Source organism: Oryctolagus cuniculus, unplaced genomic scaffold (assembly GCF_964237555.1).
Source record: "Oryctolagus cuniculus unplaced genomic scaffold, mOryCun1.1 SCAFFOLD_170, whole genome shotgun sequence".
Classification (NCBI taxonomy): Eukaryota; Metazoa; Chordata; class Mammalia; order Lagomorpha; family Leporidae; genus Oryctolagus; species Oryctolagus cuniculus.
The window spans coordinates 29,417-48,274 of record NW_027208270.1 but is presented as its reverse complement, the minus strand read 5'-3'; the positions used below and the strand labels follow the sequence as shown (position 1 = coordinate 48,274).

Genomic DNA, 18,858 nt, shown 5'->3' with positions numbered 1-18,858 from the left:
TGAGATTTCCTGCACACGCGTGTGCGTCCGTGCGTCCCGGTGCGTGTGGGCTGCCAGGTGCACGCGTGTTCACAGGTGTGGGTGCAGGACTCCAGTGCCCCAGGCCCGCGCCTCCTGGGGCGTGGACACCCACACCGCCCACAGCAGCCAGGCCGGCCGCGGCGCGTGCGCACTGCTGCTCTGCCACATGGCGCCCATTAAATAAAATCGTTTATTTCTAAGCTGGGCTCACTGAAGTCGAAACCACAGACAGGGAGTCCGCGCCGGGGGTGCCCGGCGGCCTGGGCTGCACAGGCCCCAGACGTCCAGGCCCGGCCGGCCGGGAGGGCCCTCGCATAGAACCCGAGTGTCCCTGCACACCGGGCCCGCTCGCTCCGCCACGGCCCCTCAAAGCGAACCCAGGACCTGAGCGGCCACGCGGTGCGCGGCTGCTGGGTGGGGCAGGTCGTGTGAGTGGGTCCGAGATGCCCACCGGGACACGCAGCGCTCACGCCAGGCCCCGGGGCTCCCCCGCAGATGCACGGTGGCCCCCGACTCCACCCCCAGGGCCGCGCAAGCGCGCGCCCCAGGACAGGGCCAGACGCGCGGGCCGCAGACACACGGCGATTTGTTCACCCCGCCAGCCAGCCTGTCTCCTGCCGCTGTCAGTAATTAGCGCCCAGACTGGCGGGGAGACGGAGCAGGCTCCGAGTCACTGCGGCGGCCCCACGCCCACGGGCCGCGGGCACCTGCAGCGCGGGCGCCTGCCCGGGCTGGCGAGGGGCGCCCCCGGGGCCTGGGCGCGCCGTCCACGCGGGAGCACGGCTCCCGGGGGGGCGCTCGGAGGCGGCGGGCAGCGCGCACGCGGGCACGCAGGGGCCGCCGAGCCAGTGTGCGCGCGCCCCGCCTCCTCCCCGGCGCCGGCCGGAAGACCCGCGGCGGCGCTGGCGTCACGGGTTTCCACGGGGGCCCCCGCGCGGGGGCCGGGATTCCCTGGCGCGGGACGGCCCGTGACGGCGGCGCTGGCGTGCGTCGGCCGCGCTGGGGAGGCTGCGCGCGCGCTGGGGATGACATCAGCCGCTGCGTGTCTGGAGCCGCCCTGGGCGGAGGGGGCGCTTGCAGAAGTAAAAGTGACGCCGACTTTTACCGGGGAACTTCCAAAAAAAAAAAAAAAAAGGAAGAAAGAAAAGGCCGCCCCGGTTCCCTCCAGCGCCGCTTCCACGAGCGTCTGAAGCCCTCGTGGTACCACTGGGTCCCGGCTTGGGTTTTGCGCCAAAACAAATTTATCTTTTACTTCCTTTTTGCAAGAACTTTGTGTCTGTGTGTGAAGCCTCTTGTGTTGTTGGCGCCAATGCGTGCACAGCGCTCCGATGCACGTCCCATTTCACAGACGGGGAGACCGAGGCCGGGGCATCGCCAGCTCCGCGCTCACGACCCGGCCCCGAGGGAGCAGGCGGGGGCTGCAGGCACCCACTTCCCCGCGCGCCCTCTGCAGGGCAGACCCCCGCATCCCCGCACCCCTTCCCCCAGCGCGACCCCGGTCTCCCGCACGAGCGCGCGCAGAGCCGGCCCGCGGGAGTCCCGGCGCCGCCCAGCAGGCCGGGCGCCGAGCCAGATGCGAGCACGCAGCGCCTCTGCGGTGGCCGGAGGCGGTGCCGCCCCGGAGCCGGGGCGCCCGGTCTGCCCAGGGGGGTGTGCCCACCGCTGCCTTTGTGCTGACGCCAAAGCGAATGGCCTCTAAAAATAGCCGGGGAGGAGACGAGGGCTATTTTTAGCCCGCGCGGCTGGGGCCCTCCCAGCTCCCGGGTCAGCAGCCTTGGCGAGGGGGGAGGGGCGCTCCGCTTTGCGAGGGCCCCCATCCGGGGCGGGGGGCCCTGTGCGCGCAGCCGGCGCTGGGGGCGGCCGCCGGGGAGGACCTGGGGGGCAGGGGCTGCCCGAGGCCACCTTTGCTGCCACCTCACCCGCCTGGCTCCTTCCCTGCCGGCCCGCCCTGGCCTTTGCCCGCCTGAGCCGCTGCGTTCTATTTTGGGAAGGTGTTGGAATAATTTCCCCGGCTATTTTTAGCCGGTTTGGGGATTCCTCCACCCAGGCTGGCCACTGGCCTCTGCTCCTCCCGGCTGACCCGGGGCTGGCCCCCCGCGCGGGGACGGGGCGGACGGGGACACGCGGGGTCCCTCCTGCCTCTCCGGGTGGGGGCGGGGAAGGCGGGGATGGGGCGTTCCCACGAAGCTCCGGGTGAGCCACGCATTCCGGGCGGGGGTGGGGCTGGCCAGCCAGTGACCTTTCACCCCGTTTTAGGGTTGTCACGGAAGCCTCACCTTTCACCTCCTTTGGGGGGGGGGTTTGACCCGGCATCCGGCGGCTCAGTTTCCACGGCTGGGGGTTCCTGCCGGGGGGGGGGCACCTGCCTTCCCCCCACCCCCAGGCTGCCCGAGCTGCTGGGCGACCGTGGGACAGGGAGGCCACCTCTGTGCACGGCGGGATTGTGACAGTCGCCTATGTGTAGACGTCGATAAATTATTTATTTATTTGAAAGATCTCCCACCTGCTGGTCCACCCCCACCCCCAATGCCCGCAAAGCTGGAGCGGGGCCAGGCTCACCCCCAGGGCCTAGAACTCATCCCCGGTCTCCCACGCGCGCGGCGGGGACCCAGGCCCGTCAGCCAGCACCCGCTGCCCCCAGGGTGTGCACGAGCAGGAGGCTGGATTGGGACCCCGGGACACGGGCGGCCCAAGTGGAGTGACCCCTAGGGGGGACCCCGCCCTTCCCAGTGCCGCCGTGGCCCCGGCCCCTTCCCGGGTCTTCGGAGCCGGCCGGCGGCTCCCTCAGGCTCTGCCTGACCCTGGCTCTCTGGAGGACCCCAGATGACCACGCTGGCCACCCCCACCCCCGGTGATCCAGGGCCATTGCCCATCTCACAGGCCCCTGGGTAGGACGTGGCCCTTCCTGGGGCAGACCCCGCTAGGTGCTGGACAATGAGGAGCAGACGCGAGGGGCACCAGGCTCCGGCCGGGGACCATCCAGGTACGGGGCTCCGGCCAGGGTCCATCGGGGTACAGCGCTCCGGCCGGGGTCCATTGGGGTACGGGGCTCCAGCTGGCATCCACCAGGGTATGGGGCTCCGGCCAGCGTCCACCAGGGTACGGGGCTCCTCGGCCTCATTGACCAGGGTACGGGGCTCCAGCCAGCATCCACCATGCAGTCAGTGATGAATTGGACTTCCGCATCCAATACGAGACGCCCCGTGGACTTTGGATTCCAGATAAGTGACAGGTGACCTCTCGCTACAGGTGTGTCTCCTGGAGCCGCTATGGGGTCCCCGGCGTCCCACGGCCGACCGCCTGCCTCCAGTCCCTGCCCACGCACCCCCGGGGCAGCGTGAGGGCTCAGGGCCTGGGTCCCTGCCACCCCCGCGGGAGCCCCGAGGGAGCTCCCGGCTCCTGGCTGCTGTGGCCTTTGGGGGAGTGAACCACCCTCTGGCAAATAAAAATAAACTTAAAAAGTACATCCCACGCAATATCTGGGACCTGCTTTACAAAACACAAAATACTTTTGAGTCTTTCACTTAATATTTGCACCAAGCAGGCTAAGGACGTCAAAGCGTGTCAGGGAAGGGCTGCAGCCGGCGGCCACGTCCGCTGACTGTGCTAATGGCGCCGGGCGCGGGGCCGTGGACTGTGGGGACAGAGGTGGCCCCAGCGCCCAGGCGCCCGCCCTGGAAGCCACCTATCGGCTCCAGCTTACAGCCGGGGGTGGGCGGGCCTCATGCCGGAGGCCCCGCCCCTCGTGCCTGCCAGTGGGACGCCTGTGCCCTGCCAGTCACCACTACCCCGCGTCTTAGTAGTTCCCGCGCCGCGGCTCACTAGGCTAATCCTCCGCCTGCGGCGCCGGCACCCCGGGTTCTAGTCCCGGTTGGGGCGCCGGATTCTGTCCCGGTTGCCCCTCTTCCAGGCCAGCTCTCTGCTGTGGCCCGGGAGTGCAGTGGAGGATGGCCCAGGTGCTTGGGCCCTGCACCCCATGGGAGACCAGGAAAAGCACCTGGCTCCTGGCTTCGGATCAGCGCGGTGCACCGGCCTTAGTGCGCCGGCCGCGGCGGTCATTGGAGGGAGAGAGACAGGGAGACAGAGAGAGACAGAGAAGGAGAGAGACAGAGACAGAGACAGGGAGAAGCCCAGCGGCTCCATGGCACCAAGCATTCCCGTGGCTGTGCGGCCACCCCCGCCGTCCGTCCCCAGGAAGCTCCTCATGCGCCTCTCCCGACCCTGGACCACCCCCCCCCCATTCCACTTCCGGCCTCTGCACCTGCGCAGCCCAGGGAGCCCCGGAATAGCGCGTCCAATACTGCGATGGGCTGGGCTTCCTCCGGTCCTGGGAACTCTAACCGAGCCCTCTGGCAGGCCTGGGAAGCCTTGGCGGGCCTGTGACCCGCGAGTCACCCCGGCCCTGCGTTCCCAAGGCTGCATGCCTGGGTGATGCCCGGCTGGCCTTGTCTTGTTTATTTATTTATTTATTCGAGGGGCAGAGTGACGGGGGGGGGGGCAGAGAGGGGTCCTCCACCCGCTGGCTCACTCCCCGAATGCCCCAAGGTGGACACAGGAGCCAGGAGCTTCTTCCCGGTCCCCCAAGCAGGTGCGGGGGCCCGAGCCCTCGGGCCATCGCGGCGGCTCTCCCAGGCCATGGCAGGGGCCTGGATCGGAAGTGGAGCAGCCGGGTCTCGAACCGGCGCCCGCCCGTGTGGGAGGCCGGCGCCGCAGGTTTAACAACGCAGGCCCCTGCGTGGCAGCATTTTATGTGGAAGAATCTACAAACGCCCCGTCAGAGCCGCTCACTCGGACTTCGTTTTTTATAACTCGGGGGCGAGGGGGCTGCCTAGGGCCTCAGGCTCCGTGCGGTGCACAGCCGGGGACCTGAGCCGGCTCCTGACCCCACCGTCCTCCTGGGTCCCGGGGGCAGCCACGGCGGCGCCCACGACTGGGTCCCTGCGACCCACGTGGGAGCCCTGGGTGCAGCTCCTGCTCCTGGCTCTGGCTTGGACACGGTGAACCTGCGGGTGGGGACTCGCCCGCTCCCAGCGCGGACCCCCACATGCTGTAACACGGGTGCTGGCGGGCGAGAGGCGGCTGCAGCAGGCGCTGCCACGACACCAGCGACCGCCCCCTTCGGAGCCCTCGAGGGAGGGCCGTGGCGCCCTGTGCGCGCGCACGCCGGAGAGCCCCGTCCCCCGCAGCCGCACGTCCAGGGGTGCCCGGCGCGACCCCGGGGCCAGGTCCTCACCACCGCCGGTGCCCTGCACAGAGAAGGAAAGGCCGGAGCCGAGAGCAAAGGAAACATCGAGTCTTTTTATTGAGTAGGGATTCACTCCGTAGGAACCACAACTCCACACGATAGCGAAACACGCGAGGAAGTCGGTGGGGCACACCCGGAATTGTCTTAAAAATCAGAAATACGAACACCCAGATGCGGACGGGGCAGAACCAGGCTTCGCGATGAGAGAGAGGGGGAGGGGGAGGGGGAGGGGGAGGGGGGAGGGGATGGGAGGGGAGGAGAGAGAGAGGGAGGGAGAGGGAGAGGGAGAGAGGGAGAAGGAGAGAGGGAGGGAGAGGGAGAGAGGGAGAGAAGGAGGGAGAGAGAGGGAGGGACAGGGAGAGAGAGGGGGAGAGAGAGAGAGGGAGGGAGGGAGGGAGGGAGGGAGGGAGGGAGGGGGAGAGGGAGAGGGAGAGGGAGAGAGGGCGCGCACAGTGTGTGCAGTGGGACCCTGCCTCGGGTTCCCACGGTTTGCTGGCTTCCTGTTGGTCCAAAGACCCCCTCCCGGGTGGCGCACCCTGGGGCAGGGGTCTGACCGCCTTTTCCTGCCGCCCCCCACCTCAAAGCTCCGGCAGGGCTGGGCCGTTAACCAGGAGATGGATGAGCTGAGGCCGTGGGGGCGGCGGCGCGTCCATCAGGGGTCTGCGCCATCAAAGGCTTCCCGCAGAAAGGGACAGAGGTGAGCAGGCACCTTCCGCTGTCCCCAGAGGCCGAGCTGAGCCGGGGCCTGCGCCTGTCCCAGGTCCTCCCGGGGTGGGGGAGGGGAGGCCCAGGGCAGGGCTGGGAGGGCGGGGCTTGGCCAGGTGTGGCCGGCACTGGGCGCCGGGCAGAGGAATTGCACTTCTCCAACGCCCGCCTCATTTCTCTGTGTGCACGGGGTTCTGAGTGCGGCAGAGCGGCTGGCCTCCCCCAGGCCACGGCCACCGCGGCCACGGCTCCCTGCCAGCAGGTGCACTGACCGCCTAGGAAAAAGTCCCGGCCAGCCACACAGCTCAGGGGTTTCCTGAGCTGGATCCCAAAGAGGAACACAAAAGAGCCCCCCCCCCCCAGAAACTGGGAAGGAATCCACAGGCCCGGGGGGGGGGGTGGGGAGCTGGGCAGGTGCAGAGATGGAGGGGAGTTGCCAGCGGCCTGTGCGTCCCCCCTCCCTCGGGGCCTCAGCTCACCTAGAAGCCAGGAGGCCCCACCCCGCCACCCTCAGCCCAGGGGTCCTGACCACCGGGGGCTGTGTGGGGTCACGCGGGGGTGGCAGGGCAGGGCCCGAGCCGCCGGGGTCAGGGGTCAGGGGCCCGGGCCGAGGGGGAGGCTGGGCAAGGGTGCGATGCCCCCTGGCCCCCTGCGGGATTAAGGCTTCCCGAGGAGGAGGTGGGGCGGGGCCTAGGGGCTTCCGCCGGCCCCGCCCTGTGCCCTGAGCACCCTGGGACTCGAGTCCCTTCCCGCGGCTCCTCCAGGGCGGCAGAGACGCCAACGCACCCAGCCCTCCCGGACCGGCCGTAGAGGGGTGGGCGCCGCGGGGGGGAAGCCCGAGTCGGCAGCGTTCGCCCCCATCCCCGGGGACCAGCCCGAGGTGGGGGGCCCGGGGCCGCTCCACCCGCACCCACCGCCCCCCGCTCCTGAGACTGGAGGTTCATGCAGCCCCTCCCCCACGCTGATGGCCTCGTGCGGGGAGCGGGAGGGGGCGGGGCCCACGGCGCAGGGCCGGCAGGGCCCCTGGGCCACACGGAGCGAGTCTCCCGGGCAGGAGCCCCCTCCCAGCCCCCAGCCCCATTCCTGCACAACACAGCCTGGCTCAGCGATTGGTTCGGGCACCAGGGTCCCGTCTGTGGCACGGCGATTTCTCACACACGAAAGTTCATGTGTCCACCCCCACCTGCACCCGAGGAGCGAGGACTGGGGGGGCCCCCTCCCGCGCAGCCGGTCCTGGAGCCCGCGCCGTGTCCGCCGCGTCCCTCGGGGTTCCGAGTTGCAGTCACTCTCGTCAGGGGCCGTCGGCGGCCGCGAGTGGGCTGCGCTGCTGGGTGGGGGAACCCGTCTCCCCCCAGGGGGGACGCGGGGCCCCTCCTGGGCGCAGCGTGCGCACCCCCATTGCGTCCAGTCACCGCGTTTGAGGGACTGGAGATTTGCGTGAGCTAAAAACTGGGTGATGGCTTGCTAGGGATAGGTGGGGTGGGTGGGTGGTGGTGGGTGGATGCTGGGTGGTGGTGGGTGTGTAGCTGGCTGGGTGGTGGGTGGTGGGTGTGTAGGTGGGTGGTGGGTGGTGGTGGGTGTGTGGCTGGGTGGGTGGGTGGTGGTGGTGGGTGTGTAGCTGGCTGGGTGGTGGTGGGTGTGTAGCTGGCTGGGTGCTGGGTGCTGGGTGCTGGGTGGTGGGTGGTGGTGGGTGTGTAGCTGGCTGGGTGCTGGGTGCTGGGTGGTGTTGGGTGCTGGGTGCTGGGCGGCAGTGGTGGCCGGGCAGCACAGGGGGACGCGGGCGTGGGCGCAGCAGCGCGGCTACAGGAGCACACAGGGCTTCCTGTCCTTGAAGGGGTTCTCCGAGGCCGGGACGCCCACCAGCAGGGGGTCACTGCGCAGGTGCTGCTCACAGTAGCTCATCAGCTCCGCCGAGGCTTTGGAGACCTGGGGGGGGGCACGGGGGTGAGCAGGGGCCCCCCCACAGTGAAGGAGACCTGGGGGGCACGGGGGTGAGCAGGGGCCCCCACAGTGAAGGAGACCTGGGGGGCACGGGTGAGCAGGGCCCCCTACGGTGAAGGAGACCTGGGGGGCACGGGGTGAGCAGGGGCCCCCCCACGATCACAACAGCCCACAGTGAAGGCCGCCCACCAGTGACTGGGACGACACAGCACGGACCACGCACACGGAGAGGACCGTGCAGCAGGGTGGGTGAGGACCACGCACACACGGCCAGGACAGGGGCTACACGGGGACGGGACACGGCCAGGACAGGGGCTTCACGGGGACGGGACACGGCCGGGACGGGGGGGGGCTCCACGGGGACGGGACACGGCCGGGACGGGGGGGGCTCCACGGGGACGGGACACGGCCAGGACGGGGGGCTCCACGGGGACGGGACACGGCCGGGACGGGGGGGGCTCCACGGGGACGGGACACGGCCGGGACGGGGGGCTCCACGGGGACGGGACACGGCCGGGACGGGGGGGGCTCCACGGGGACGGGACACGGCCGGGACGGGGGGGGGCTCCACGGGGACGGGACACGGCCGGGACGGGGGGGGGCTCCACGGGGACGGGACACGGCCGGGACGGGGGGCTCCACGGGGACGGGACACGGCCGGGACGGGGGGCCCCACGGGGGATGGGACACGGCCGGGACGGGGGGGCTCCACGGGGACGGGACACGGCCGGGACGGGGGGGGGCTCCACGGGGACGGCACACGGCCGGGACGGGGGGGGGGGCTCCACGGGGGCGGGCAGTGGATGCGGTCACCAGGGCTGGGGGAGGGGCTGCCTCTTGGGGTGGGGAGAGGAGAGTTCGGAGGTGGCCGGTGGTGACAGCCGGGCACCGGCGTGAGTACACGAAGTTCCCTGATGGCCAATTTTCACCACAATGTTAAAAAAGATTTTTAAAACCCGAAGGTGTCGGGCGGCCTCCGGCCGCCTGCCCAGGTCCAGAGCAGGAAGGGTCAGGGCGCGGGGGGCGCTCCCTCGGGCCTGAGCGACGCGGGCCCACTCCGCGGAGGTCCCCCGGGGCAGGCCGGGCCTGGGCACTGGACCACGGCGGCCGGAGGCCGGCAGCGGGCTGGCTGGGGGGCTGTGCTGGGTGGGGGGCACAGGCCAGGGCACTCTGGACGCTGGCTCCTCCCCCGGAAGTGGGGGTGGGGTGACCGAGGCGCCTTTGCACCCTGAGTCCCGCACCCGGCCACGGCGCCCACGGCCACCCGGAGCCTGCAGACCGAGCTCGGGCCTGGACTGGCCGCAGCCGGCGCCTACCGCGGCTCGCGGGCCAGAAACAGCCTACAGACCCCGCAAGCCAGCGTGCCCGCCCCCGAGGCTGGGGGAGGCTGCGGCCGCTCTGGGGGGGCAGGACTCCGAGGGGGGATGGGCCTCACCCCGACTTTCAAAGGGGAGGCGGGGGCTCCCGCTGCCGCCGCCATCAAAGCGGCCGGGATGAGTCACTGGGGGCTGGGGGCTGGCACCGGCTCCGCGACCAAACCACTTGAACGCTCAGCCGCCACGTGGGAGGGACCCCGCCCCCGCCCCCACCCCCGCCCCCGCCCCGCGACTCCGGGGCAGGCGCGATGGGGTCTGGGAGGGCAGGACCCCCCTCCCCCCCCCCCCCGGCTGCAGGAGCCCCCAGCCCCCGAGGCAGCGGCTCCGACAAGGGTCGCCCCGGGTGTGCGACTCCGGCTGCTGCTGGGAGACCCTCTGTGGCCGCGAGGGGCTCTGCGGGGCGCGCGGGGGCGTCGGGGAAGTGGGCGGGCTCAAGAGATGGGGGCAGAGTCCGGAGACCCTCGCCCCGGTGCGGACGAGGAAAACCCTGCGTGCGCTCAATTTTTACAAAACCGTTCCTTGCTTGAGAGGCACGGGGCAGGGGGGTGGGGGGCGGGGTGGGGGAGGGCTGCCGCCGCCGGCCCCCTCCCCCAGACGCCCACGACGGCTGGGACTGGGCCCGGCCCGAGCCAGGAGCTCCACCCGGGTCTCCCCGTGGGTGCAGGGGCCCAGCCCTCGGGTCACTGCTCCCCAGGGTGCGCCAGCAGGGAGTTGGGGGTGGGGGACCCAGGCGCCCGGATGTGGGCATCTGGACTTCTAGGCGGAAGGCCCACCCAGCACATTTATCGTTAAACTCCATTTCCCTACGGCTCTTCCGGTCTACGCCGGGCCCCTCCCGGGCCCCACTGTCGCGTGGCGAGGGGGCGCCGTGTCCGAGGCCACGACAGGACGCGTGTGAGCGCCTGGGTGCCGTCCCGAGGGCCAGGCGTGAACACAGCACGGGCCGAGCTCATGGAGTACTACACAGCCAGGAACAGGCGCGGGCTCTGACACGCACAGGCGGGCAGGGGCACAGAGGCCACCCGCGTGGGCTCCACCCACAGGACACGGCCAGGACAGGGGACAGGAGGGGACGCATGGCCGCCAGGGGCTGGGGCAGGGGGGGACTGCTCCTGGGGGTGATGGAATGTCCTGGAAATAGTGGTGCTGGGTGCCTGATACAGTGAGCCCCTGCCAGCGGGCGCCCCCGTCCCCACCCCGGTCCCCCGCCCCGCCCCCACTCTGAGTCCCCCGCCCCGCCGCGCCCGGTCCCCCGCCCCGCCCCCGCCCCGTCCCCCGGGTCCCCCGCCCCCACTCTGAGTCCCTCGCCCCCGCCCCGCCCCCGCCCTGGGTCCCCCACCCCCACTGAGTCCCCCGCCCCGCCCCGCCCCCTCGCCCCGCCCCGCCCCGTCCCCTGCCCCCACTCTGAGTCCCTCGCCCCGCCCCCGCCCTGGGTCCCCCACCCCCACTCTGAGTCCCTCGCCCCCGCCCCGTCCCCGCCCTGGGTCCCCCACCCCCACTCTGAGTCCCTCGCCCCGTCCCACACCGGGTCCCCCGCCCCCACTCTGACCCGCCCCGCCCCCGCCCCGGGTCCCCCGCCCCCACTCTGAGTCCCCCGCCCCGCCCCATCCCGGTCTCCCGCCCCGCCCCGCCCCCACTCTGAGTCCCTCGCCCCGCCCCACCCCGGGTCCCCCACCCCCACTCTGAGTCCCTCGCCCCCGCCCCGCCCCCGCCCTGGGTCCCCCACCCCCACTCTGAGTCCCTCGCCCTGCCCCACCCCGGGTCCCCCGCCCCCACTCTGAGTCCCTCGCCCCGCCCCCCCGGGTCCCCCGCCCCCACTCTGAGTCCCTCGCCCCGCCCCCCTGGGTGCCCCGCCCCCACTCTGAGTCCCCCGCCCTGCCCCCCCCCGTCCCCCGCCCCCCCACCTTGATCCGCTCGATTCCGGCTTCGATGCGCAGCTGCTCCACCAGCTTCCGGGCCTGGGCAATGTTGTTGCTGGCAGACATGGTCAGCCATCAGCTCGGGGCCGCGCGTCCAGAGAGCTGCGGGGGAAGCAGACCGCGTGAGCCGGCTCGCGAGGACCCCCGGGCTGCGGGTCAGGGAAGGGGAGGGGCGTCCCCTCCGGGGGCGGGGTCCTCCCTGGCTGGGCGGCCAGGGCACTCCCCTCGCCTGCCCCAGGCACGACAGCCACCATCGTCCCCTGGGCCGGAGCCCCCTACCCGGGAGACCCAGGGCCCCCCTCATCTCTGCCACGCCCACCCCCTTGCTCAGCAAACCCAGGGCGGCCGGGAGGGAGCTGAGCCCCGTGACCCCGTGACCCAGCAGGGCAGGAGGAAGCCCCCCTCCCGCTTCCGGCTTGCGGTGGCCTCTTCGGGGAAAGTGGCCGCGGGGAGGCGCGGGGAGCCCGGGCCCAGGCACAGCAGGGTCCCCTCGGCTCCCACAGGCTCTGGGGTCTCCCAGAGCGTCCCCAGGGGCTGGGGGCCGCGATCACCAAGACCAGGGTGGCTGAACACCTATCCCGTGGGGCCCTGGGGGCCGGGGTCTGAGTGACAGGTGGCAGGGAGGGCCTCGCTCCCGGCTGTAGCCCCCACCCCCCACCCCCTCCCTGCGCTCCCCACCGGTCACTGGTTAGCACCACGCAGCTCCTCGGCCCCCACCTTCTTATTTAATATTTTAAAGACAGAGTTACACAGAGAAGTGGAGACAAAGAGAGAGAGAGAGAGAGAGGTCTTCCTTCGCTGGGTCACTCCCCAGATGGCCGCTACGGCCAGAGCTGATCTGAAGCCAGGAGCCAGGAGCTCCATCCGGGTCTCCCACGCGGGTGCTGGGGCCCAAGGACCTGGGCCATCGTCCACTGCTCTCCCAGGCCACAGCAGAGAGCTGGACCAGAAGTGGAGCAGGCGGGACTAGAACTGGTGCCCCTATGGGATGCCGGCCCTGCAGGCGGCGGCTTTAACCTGCTGTGCCCAGCGCCGGCCCCGCCCCCATCTTATTTCTACCCAGACCTGCCTCCAGGTGGGAGCCCAAGGCGAGGGTCTGGGGAGGCACACGTGTTGTTTTTTTTTTTTTTTAGTTGCATTGGTTTGTTTCAGAGGCAGAGCCGTGGGAGCTCTCCCCACCCCCTCCCCGTCACTTCCGACGCCCGCCACGGCCGGGGCTGCGCCAGGCTGAGAGGGGAGCCAGCAGCCCCAGGCGGGGCGCCCGTGGGTGGCAGGGACCCCGGCCCACCTCAGGCTGTCACTGCTGCCTCCCAGTGCTGGATGGGAAGCAGGCTGGGACTTGAATCTGGGTGCTGGCACGGGGTGTGGGGTCCCACGCGGGTACTGTCATGTGGAGTGCGGGGTCCCACGGGGGTGCTGACGTGGGGTGTGGGGTCCCATGTGGGTGCTGACATGGGGTGCAGGGTCCCACACAGGTGCTGACGCGGGGTGCGGGGTCCCATGTGGGTGCTGTGACACGGGGTGCAGGGTCCCACGCGGGTGCTGATGTGGAGTGCAGGGTCCCACATGGGTGCTGACGCAGGGTGCGAGGTCCCATGGGCGTCTTAACAGCTGCGTTCCAGGCGCCACCCGCAGGTCTCTGTCAGCATCAATGCGGCCGTGAGGAGTCGGGGCTGAGAACCCGCCGTGGCCTGGGGTGAGGTCCTGCCGGGGACGCCCACGGCCACGGCACAGGCTCGGGGCTGGCACCTGCCTGCGGGCCAACTCCAGCTCCCTGCTGGGGACGCCCCGGGGGCAGTGGGGCCGGCTCACGTGCTTGGTTCGGGTCCTGCCTCTCACCCACTGAGCGGTTGCCTTCCTGGGAGGCCTGGACACATCCGCAGCTCCTGGCTCCGGCCTGGTCCAGTCTAGGCCGGTGCACGCTCATGGGGAGGGAGCCAGCGAATGGGAGGTCCTCTCTCTCTCCCTCTCCCTCCCTCCCTCTCTCCCTCTCTTCCTCTCTCTCTCTCCCTCTCTCTCCCTCCCTCTCCCCCTCTCCCCTCTCTCTCCCCCCTCCCTCCCTCTCCCTCTCTCTCTCTCTCTCTCCCCCTGTCTCTCTCTTTCTCGCCCCCCCCCCAGCCGTCTTCCTGAGGGGGGCTCGGCTGGGCCAGGCGGGGTTCCGTGCGGTGCTGCCCCCCGCAGGCACGGCTCCCTCGGGTGCACGGGGGGGGGGCAGACGGCCGGCCCCCCTCCGCGGGCCTGGGACCCTCCGCTGTGGCGCCCGGGCCGGTGGGGGCCCCAGAGCGCTCGGGTTCAGCCCGGATCCTCAAAGTGGCCACAGAACTACCAGCTCAGGGAAGGCCGCCCTCGGCCCAGCTTAAAAATACCTCGGTTACTCAGGCTCAACACAGACACGCGGGGCGCGTGGGCGGGCCGGGCGGGCTCTCCCGGGAGGCCCCGGGGCTGGGTCAGCGCCACTGTCGGCCGTGTCCTCGGCTGCCCCGCCAGGCCCCCGAGGGTCGCTGGCAGGATGCCCTGGGCGGGGAGATGACCAGCCAGCGTGCAAGGCTGGTCGGGGAGAGGAGCGCGTGCGTGTGTGTGCACGTGGGAGTGCAGCCGTGTGCGTGCGTGTCCCTGCGTGCACGGTGCTCTGTCCACGTGCACGTCACGGGCATTTATTCGCATGTACCATGTATACTGGGGCATGCACGTGTCTACAGGCGCACGTATGGACACGTGTGCACCCATGCACCTGTACGCGCGTGCAGGCGTGTCATTGTGCAAGTACGCACCGACTGCACACGTGTGCGCTTGCGTGGAGACGCCGAGACGCAGACTGCCCCCGCCCCGCCCCCGGTCCCGCCCACTGCTGACTCACGAGGACCCGTCACCCACCCCCACCCCCACCCCGGGCCCGCAGCGCTGAGTCAGCCGGGACGTCCCCAGTGCTGCCTCTCGGCAGCGGCGCGGGACCTGGCCCGGCCTGCGGGGACCACGCAGCCCCGGCGGCCCCAGGAGCCGGGCAGGGCAGGGCCGGGCGGCCGCGCGCGCTCCGGCTGCGGGCTCTGCGCCTGTGCACGGGCAGGCGGGGCCTGGCGAGGCTGGGGCACGCCTCGGGGTGGGGTGCTCCATAAATAGGCCGTCGCGGGTGCTGCGTGGGGCAGCCGTGGAGGCCCCCCCCCCCCCCCGCAGCCCTCCCGGGGACAGGTGAGTCCCGGCCGGGCCTGTGTGAGGTGGAGACGTTTGCAGAGGGAGGTCACGACCGCTGACAGCACAGCCCAGCCCGGGGCCAGCAGAACCAGGGCCGCGCCCCTCCCCCACCCCGGTCTGGGCAGCAGGGCAGGGCAGGGATGCCTCCATCCTGACGGCCACTCGCGTGCCCAGAACCCAGGGGCAGAGCCGAGGCCTTGCTGGGGCTCCCTGTCTGCACACAGGAGCCGTTACAAAAGGGGCTGACTTGACTGGCAGCCAAAGACGAGGGTGACAGCAGGAGCCGCGCAGGGCCGGGCCCACCCCCACGCCCACCCCCACCCCCACCCCCACCCGGAACCCAAGCGGGAGCCACGCAGGGCCGGGGCCACCCCCACCCCCACCCCGGAACCCGAGCGGGAGCCACGCAGGGCCGGGGCCACCCCCACCCCCACCCCGGAACCTGAGCGGAAGCCACGCAGCCCCGGAACCCGAGCGGGAGCCGTGCAGGGCCGGGCCCACCCCCGAACCCGAGCGGAAGCCGCGCAGCCCGAGCAGGAGCCGCGCAGGGCGGGGCCCACCCCGGAACCCGAGGGGCTGCCCTGACTTCTGCCCCGTGTGGCCTCGGGGGGAGCCTCCCGCTGGGACAGCCGCAGGGACACTGTTGGTTCTGCATCGGGCCTGGCCACCCACTGGCTGCCCCGGCTCCCACACCAGGACACGGGCCCGGAGGCTGGCGGCCATGGTAGGGCCCTCTTCTTAGGCACCTGTGGCAACAGCCAAACACAAACACAGCGACCGGGACGTCCTGCACCCAGCAGGGTGGCAGGGCCGGTCTGCCCCGAGCTGTTGGGACACCCGGCTCCTTGTGGGGCCTGCTGTGCCCAGCGGCCACTGCCCTGCCCTGTCCTGCCCCGGGACAGCGAGGCACAGTTCACCCGGGCTAGGGGAGGCCCGGTTGGCCGTGGGTCAAGTTCAACAGCAGAAGGGGGCAGGCGCTGGCCTCACGGGGAAGATGCCCACATCCCCCTCCCAGGTCCCGGGTTCAAGTCCCAGCCCTGCGGCTGCTGCGCCCCCCTCAGGGGGCAGTGACGCCCCCCCCCGGCCCCTGCACCCACGGGGGAGCCCCGGACGGAGCTCCTGGCTTCGGATTGGCTCAGTTCTGGCTGTTGAGATCAAAGTGAAGCAGCCGATGGGAGACTCCTCTTCTCTCTGGCCCTGTCTCTCTGTAATTCTGCCTTTCAAATAAAATAAATAAATAAATAAATCTTAAAAAAAAAAAAAAAAAAGTGGGGCAGCCGGGACTTGAACCAGCACCCTTATGGGATGCGGGCACTGCAGGCGGGGCTTCACCCACTGTGCCGTGGCAGCTGCCCCGAGAGCGAGTTCTAGCGCCGAAAAGTCTTAGCTTTGTGCATCCGTTTGGCGGCTGCTGGAGTCCGGGCATCTCTGACTGGTCCCAAGTGGCCGCTGCCCTTCGGAGCCCGAGCTGCTGTCCCGTGGCCCGAAGGCTCCTGCGGGGTCCCCGGGAGGGCGGCCCCGTCCCCGTCCACCTTTGGGCTTTGCCGTGGTGCCCGCTGGGTCCTGCTGTGTCTTGGCACCCGGGATGGTGCCCGGGGCGGCTCTGGGGTGCACTTGGGAGTCCACAGGATGGGTGAGTGGCAGCAGGTACCCGAGACACATGTGTGTGTGTGCGCGCGTGCGAGTGCGGGGACTGACCGCAGGTCTCCCAGGGGACAACGCTGGCCCGGGGCTGCCGGAGGCAGAAGCACCCACAGGCGCTCACAGCTGTGCCCCGCGGCTGGGCGGACGCGGGCCCTGCCTGCCTGTCGTCTGCAGGCTGCCACCGAGGGCCTGGGAGGGCGCTGGCCGCGGCCGCCCCGGGCTCCCCGGAGGTGCCTTCCCGAGCAGGAAGCACGCACAGACGGACGAGCGGCGCTGGCCCAGGCTCCCAGCTGCAAGCGTGGTTCTCACAGCTGGGGAGGGGCCCCCGGCCGGCCGTGGGGTGAACCCACGCCCCAGCCCCAGCCCCAGCGGAGAGCCAGGCTCCTGGAGCTGGCAGAGCTGTGGCAACGGGCAGGAATGCAAGGAATGTGCCCGGCCTGGCCGCGCCTCCACCAGGCTGGTGTGTGGGGGCGGTGCAGCCCGGAGCTTCCCAGGGTCCCCAGCTCCTGGGGCAGAGGGGGTCTCCCCCCACACACAGCCGGCTGTGGCACAGCGGGTAAAGCCACCGCCTGCAGTGCCCGCATCCCACGTGGGCGCTGGTTCGAGTCCCGGCTGCTCCACTTCCCGTCCAGCTCCCTGCTATGGCCTGGGAACGCAGTGGACGATGGCCCAGGTCCTTGGGCCCCTGCACCCGCGTGGGCGACCCGGATGGAGCTCCTGGCTCCCAGCAGTGAGACACCAGGACTGGAAACGGCACCCACGTGGGATCCTGGACCCTGGCTTAACCCACGGCACCACGGTGCAGGCCCCAAGGAGGGGCTTTGAGGAGGGGTCACACAGGGTCACGGGGGTCTCGGCGGATGTCTGCCTGACACCTTGGCGTCTGTACCGTGGGCACAGGGACCCCCTGCACTCTGAGGGGGTGGATTCTGGGACAATCCGAGTGAGCCGGGAGACCCCACACACTGGCCCAGCTGTGCCCTGACCCTGACCTCTGACCCCCAGGACTGCAGGCTCCCAGACGCACAGGTGAAGGACATGGCGTGCCGGCCCTGGTGGCCACGGCGTGGCCTGGCCGGGACTCCCGCCTGGCGGTGGGCGGCGACCACCCTGCTGCCAGCCCCAGCACCTCGCGGGCCACGCCCTGCTCTCTGACTGATTTGAGAGCCAGAGATGCAGCCAGAGATGGCTGGCTCACCCTCCAAATGCCCACAACGGCTGGGGAGGGGGTAGGGGGCCGCAGCGCCCCGGGTCCCAGAGCTGCCCGGTGCCTTCTCCCCCTCCTGGGGCGGGCACAGCCCTCCCCCTGCCACCCTGCAGCCAGACACCACACGGGGTGGGTGGAGGCCGGGCCTGCTGCCCCTGGGGCTGGGGGAGTCCCTGCTTTGGACGTCTCAGAGGGGTGAGGACAGAAAGACCAGGGAGAGGCACAGCCCCCCGGGCAGCCGGGACGGGGACCCGGCAGGTCCTAGGCCACCAACCCCAGAGCGGGCATCGGCACCGAGCCACGGGTGCCCGGCTGGCATCTGACTTCACGGAAACAGCCAGTGCTGAGGCCGGGTGCCGGGCGGGGGGCTCCCCGGGGTCGTGGCCCCGGGCAGGGCGACCACGTGAGCCCAGGTCCCCGGCCTGGAAAACATGGTCTTGTGAGTGCCGGTCAGCTCGGCCCCTTTGTCCTGGGCTAAATCGGTCCCCGAACAGCTATATTTAGCAGGGGGAAGAAAGGGAATGAATGGGGAGAGAGAGAGAGAGAGAACGAGAATCCGTGGTGACCAATGGTGACCAAGGGTGACGAGGCCACCGCTGCGGAGACCAGAAAGGCCCCTCTGTGCGCCGGCGGAGGGGAGGGGGCGTGAACCCTGGGAGGGCCAGGCCGGGTCCCAAGCACTCCTGCCACCACGTCCCTGCTTCCCGGCACCTAGGAGATGCGGTCACGGGGCCGCCAGCCAGGCCGCAGGGCAGCGCCGCCCAGGCCGAGCCAGGCCGAGCCGCGGCCAGGGGCGCCCCGCAGAGCCCCGCCCCCGGAGGCCGCCCAGCGCCCAGCCGGGCTGAGCCCCGCCCCCGGAGGCCGCACAGACCGGCCCCTTCTCGGTCCGCGCGGGGATCCCTCCGTCCTCACGGCCAGCTGCACCGCCGCCTCCAGTCTCTCCCCAGCTCTGGGCCTCCTGCCCCTCGCAGGAGGACCTGGGGGCACCCAGGACCCTCGCCCATCTCCTCTGCAGGGCCCCCCCAGTGGCACAGCAGGTAAAGCCCCCGCCTGTGACGCCGGCACCCCACGTGGGCTCTGGTTCCATCCCCGGCTGCTCCACTACCGATCCAGCTCCCTGCTGTGGCCTGGGAAGGCAGCAAAGGACGGCCCAGGTGCTGGGCCCCTGCACCCGCGTGGGAGACCTGGAAGAAGCTCCTGGCTCCTGGCTTCCGATGGGCACAGCTCCGGCCACTGCGGCCAACTGGGGAGTGACCCAGCGGATGGAAGACCTCTCCCTCCCTCTCTCTCTCTCTGTGTAACTCTGACTTTCAAATAAATAAATAAATCTTAAAAAAAAAAAAAAAAAAAAAAGAACAGGCAAGACCCGTGGCAACCGGGCGCCTGGCTGGGGGGCCGTGCCCGGGTCTCAGCCTCGGCTCCACTTCCGACCCCCCGCCCCCAGCTCCCGCGCACCCTGGCAGGTGCAGGGACGGCTCAAGTGCTTGGGACCGCGCCACCCACGGGGGACGCCTGGGCCGAGCTCCTGGCTCCTGCCTCCGGCTCGGCACAGTCCCAGCTGCCGGGGGTGGGGGGGGTGGGGGGGCGCCTGCAATCAGTAATAACTTAAAA

At 71.0% G+C, this 18,858-nt stretch overlaps 1 protein-coding gene across 3 annotated transcripts in view; it reads right to left on the bottom strand.

The window, feature by feature from the left end:
• Positions 1-5,298: 5,298 nt before the first annotated feature.
• The window catches only part of GNG7 (G protein subunit gamma 7), a 36,464-nt gene continuing 22,904 nt past the window's right edge, over positions 5,299-18,858 (bottom strand). For all 3 annotated transcript variants that reach the window (XM_070067720.1, XM_070067719.1, XM_070067718.1), the window contains 2 exons: positions 11,193-11,309; positions 5,299-7,897 (listed from right to left, as the gene is read on the bottom strand). In XM_070067720.1, coding sequence (XP_069923821.1) covers positions 7,772-7,897; positions 11,193-11,273 — 207 coding nt within the window. In that variant the 5' untranslated portion in view covers positions 11,274-11,309 and the 3' untranslated portion in view covers positions 5,299-7,771. The remainder of the gene's footprint in view (positions 7,898-11,192; positions 11,310-18,858) is intronic.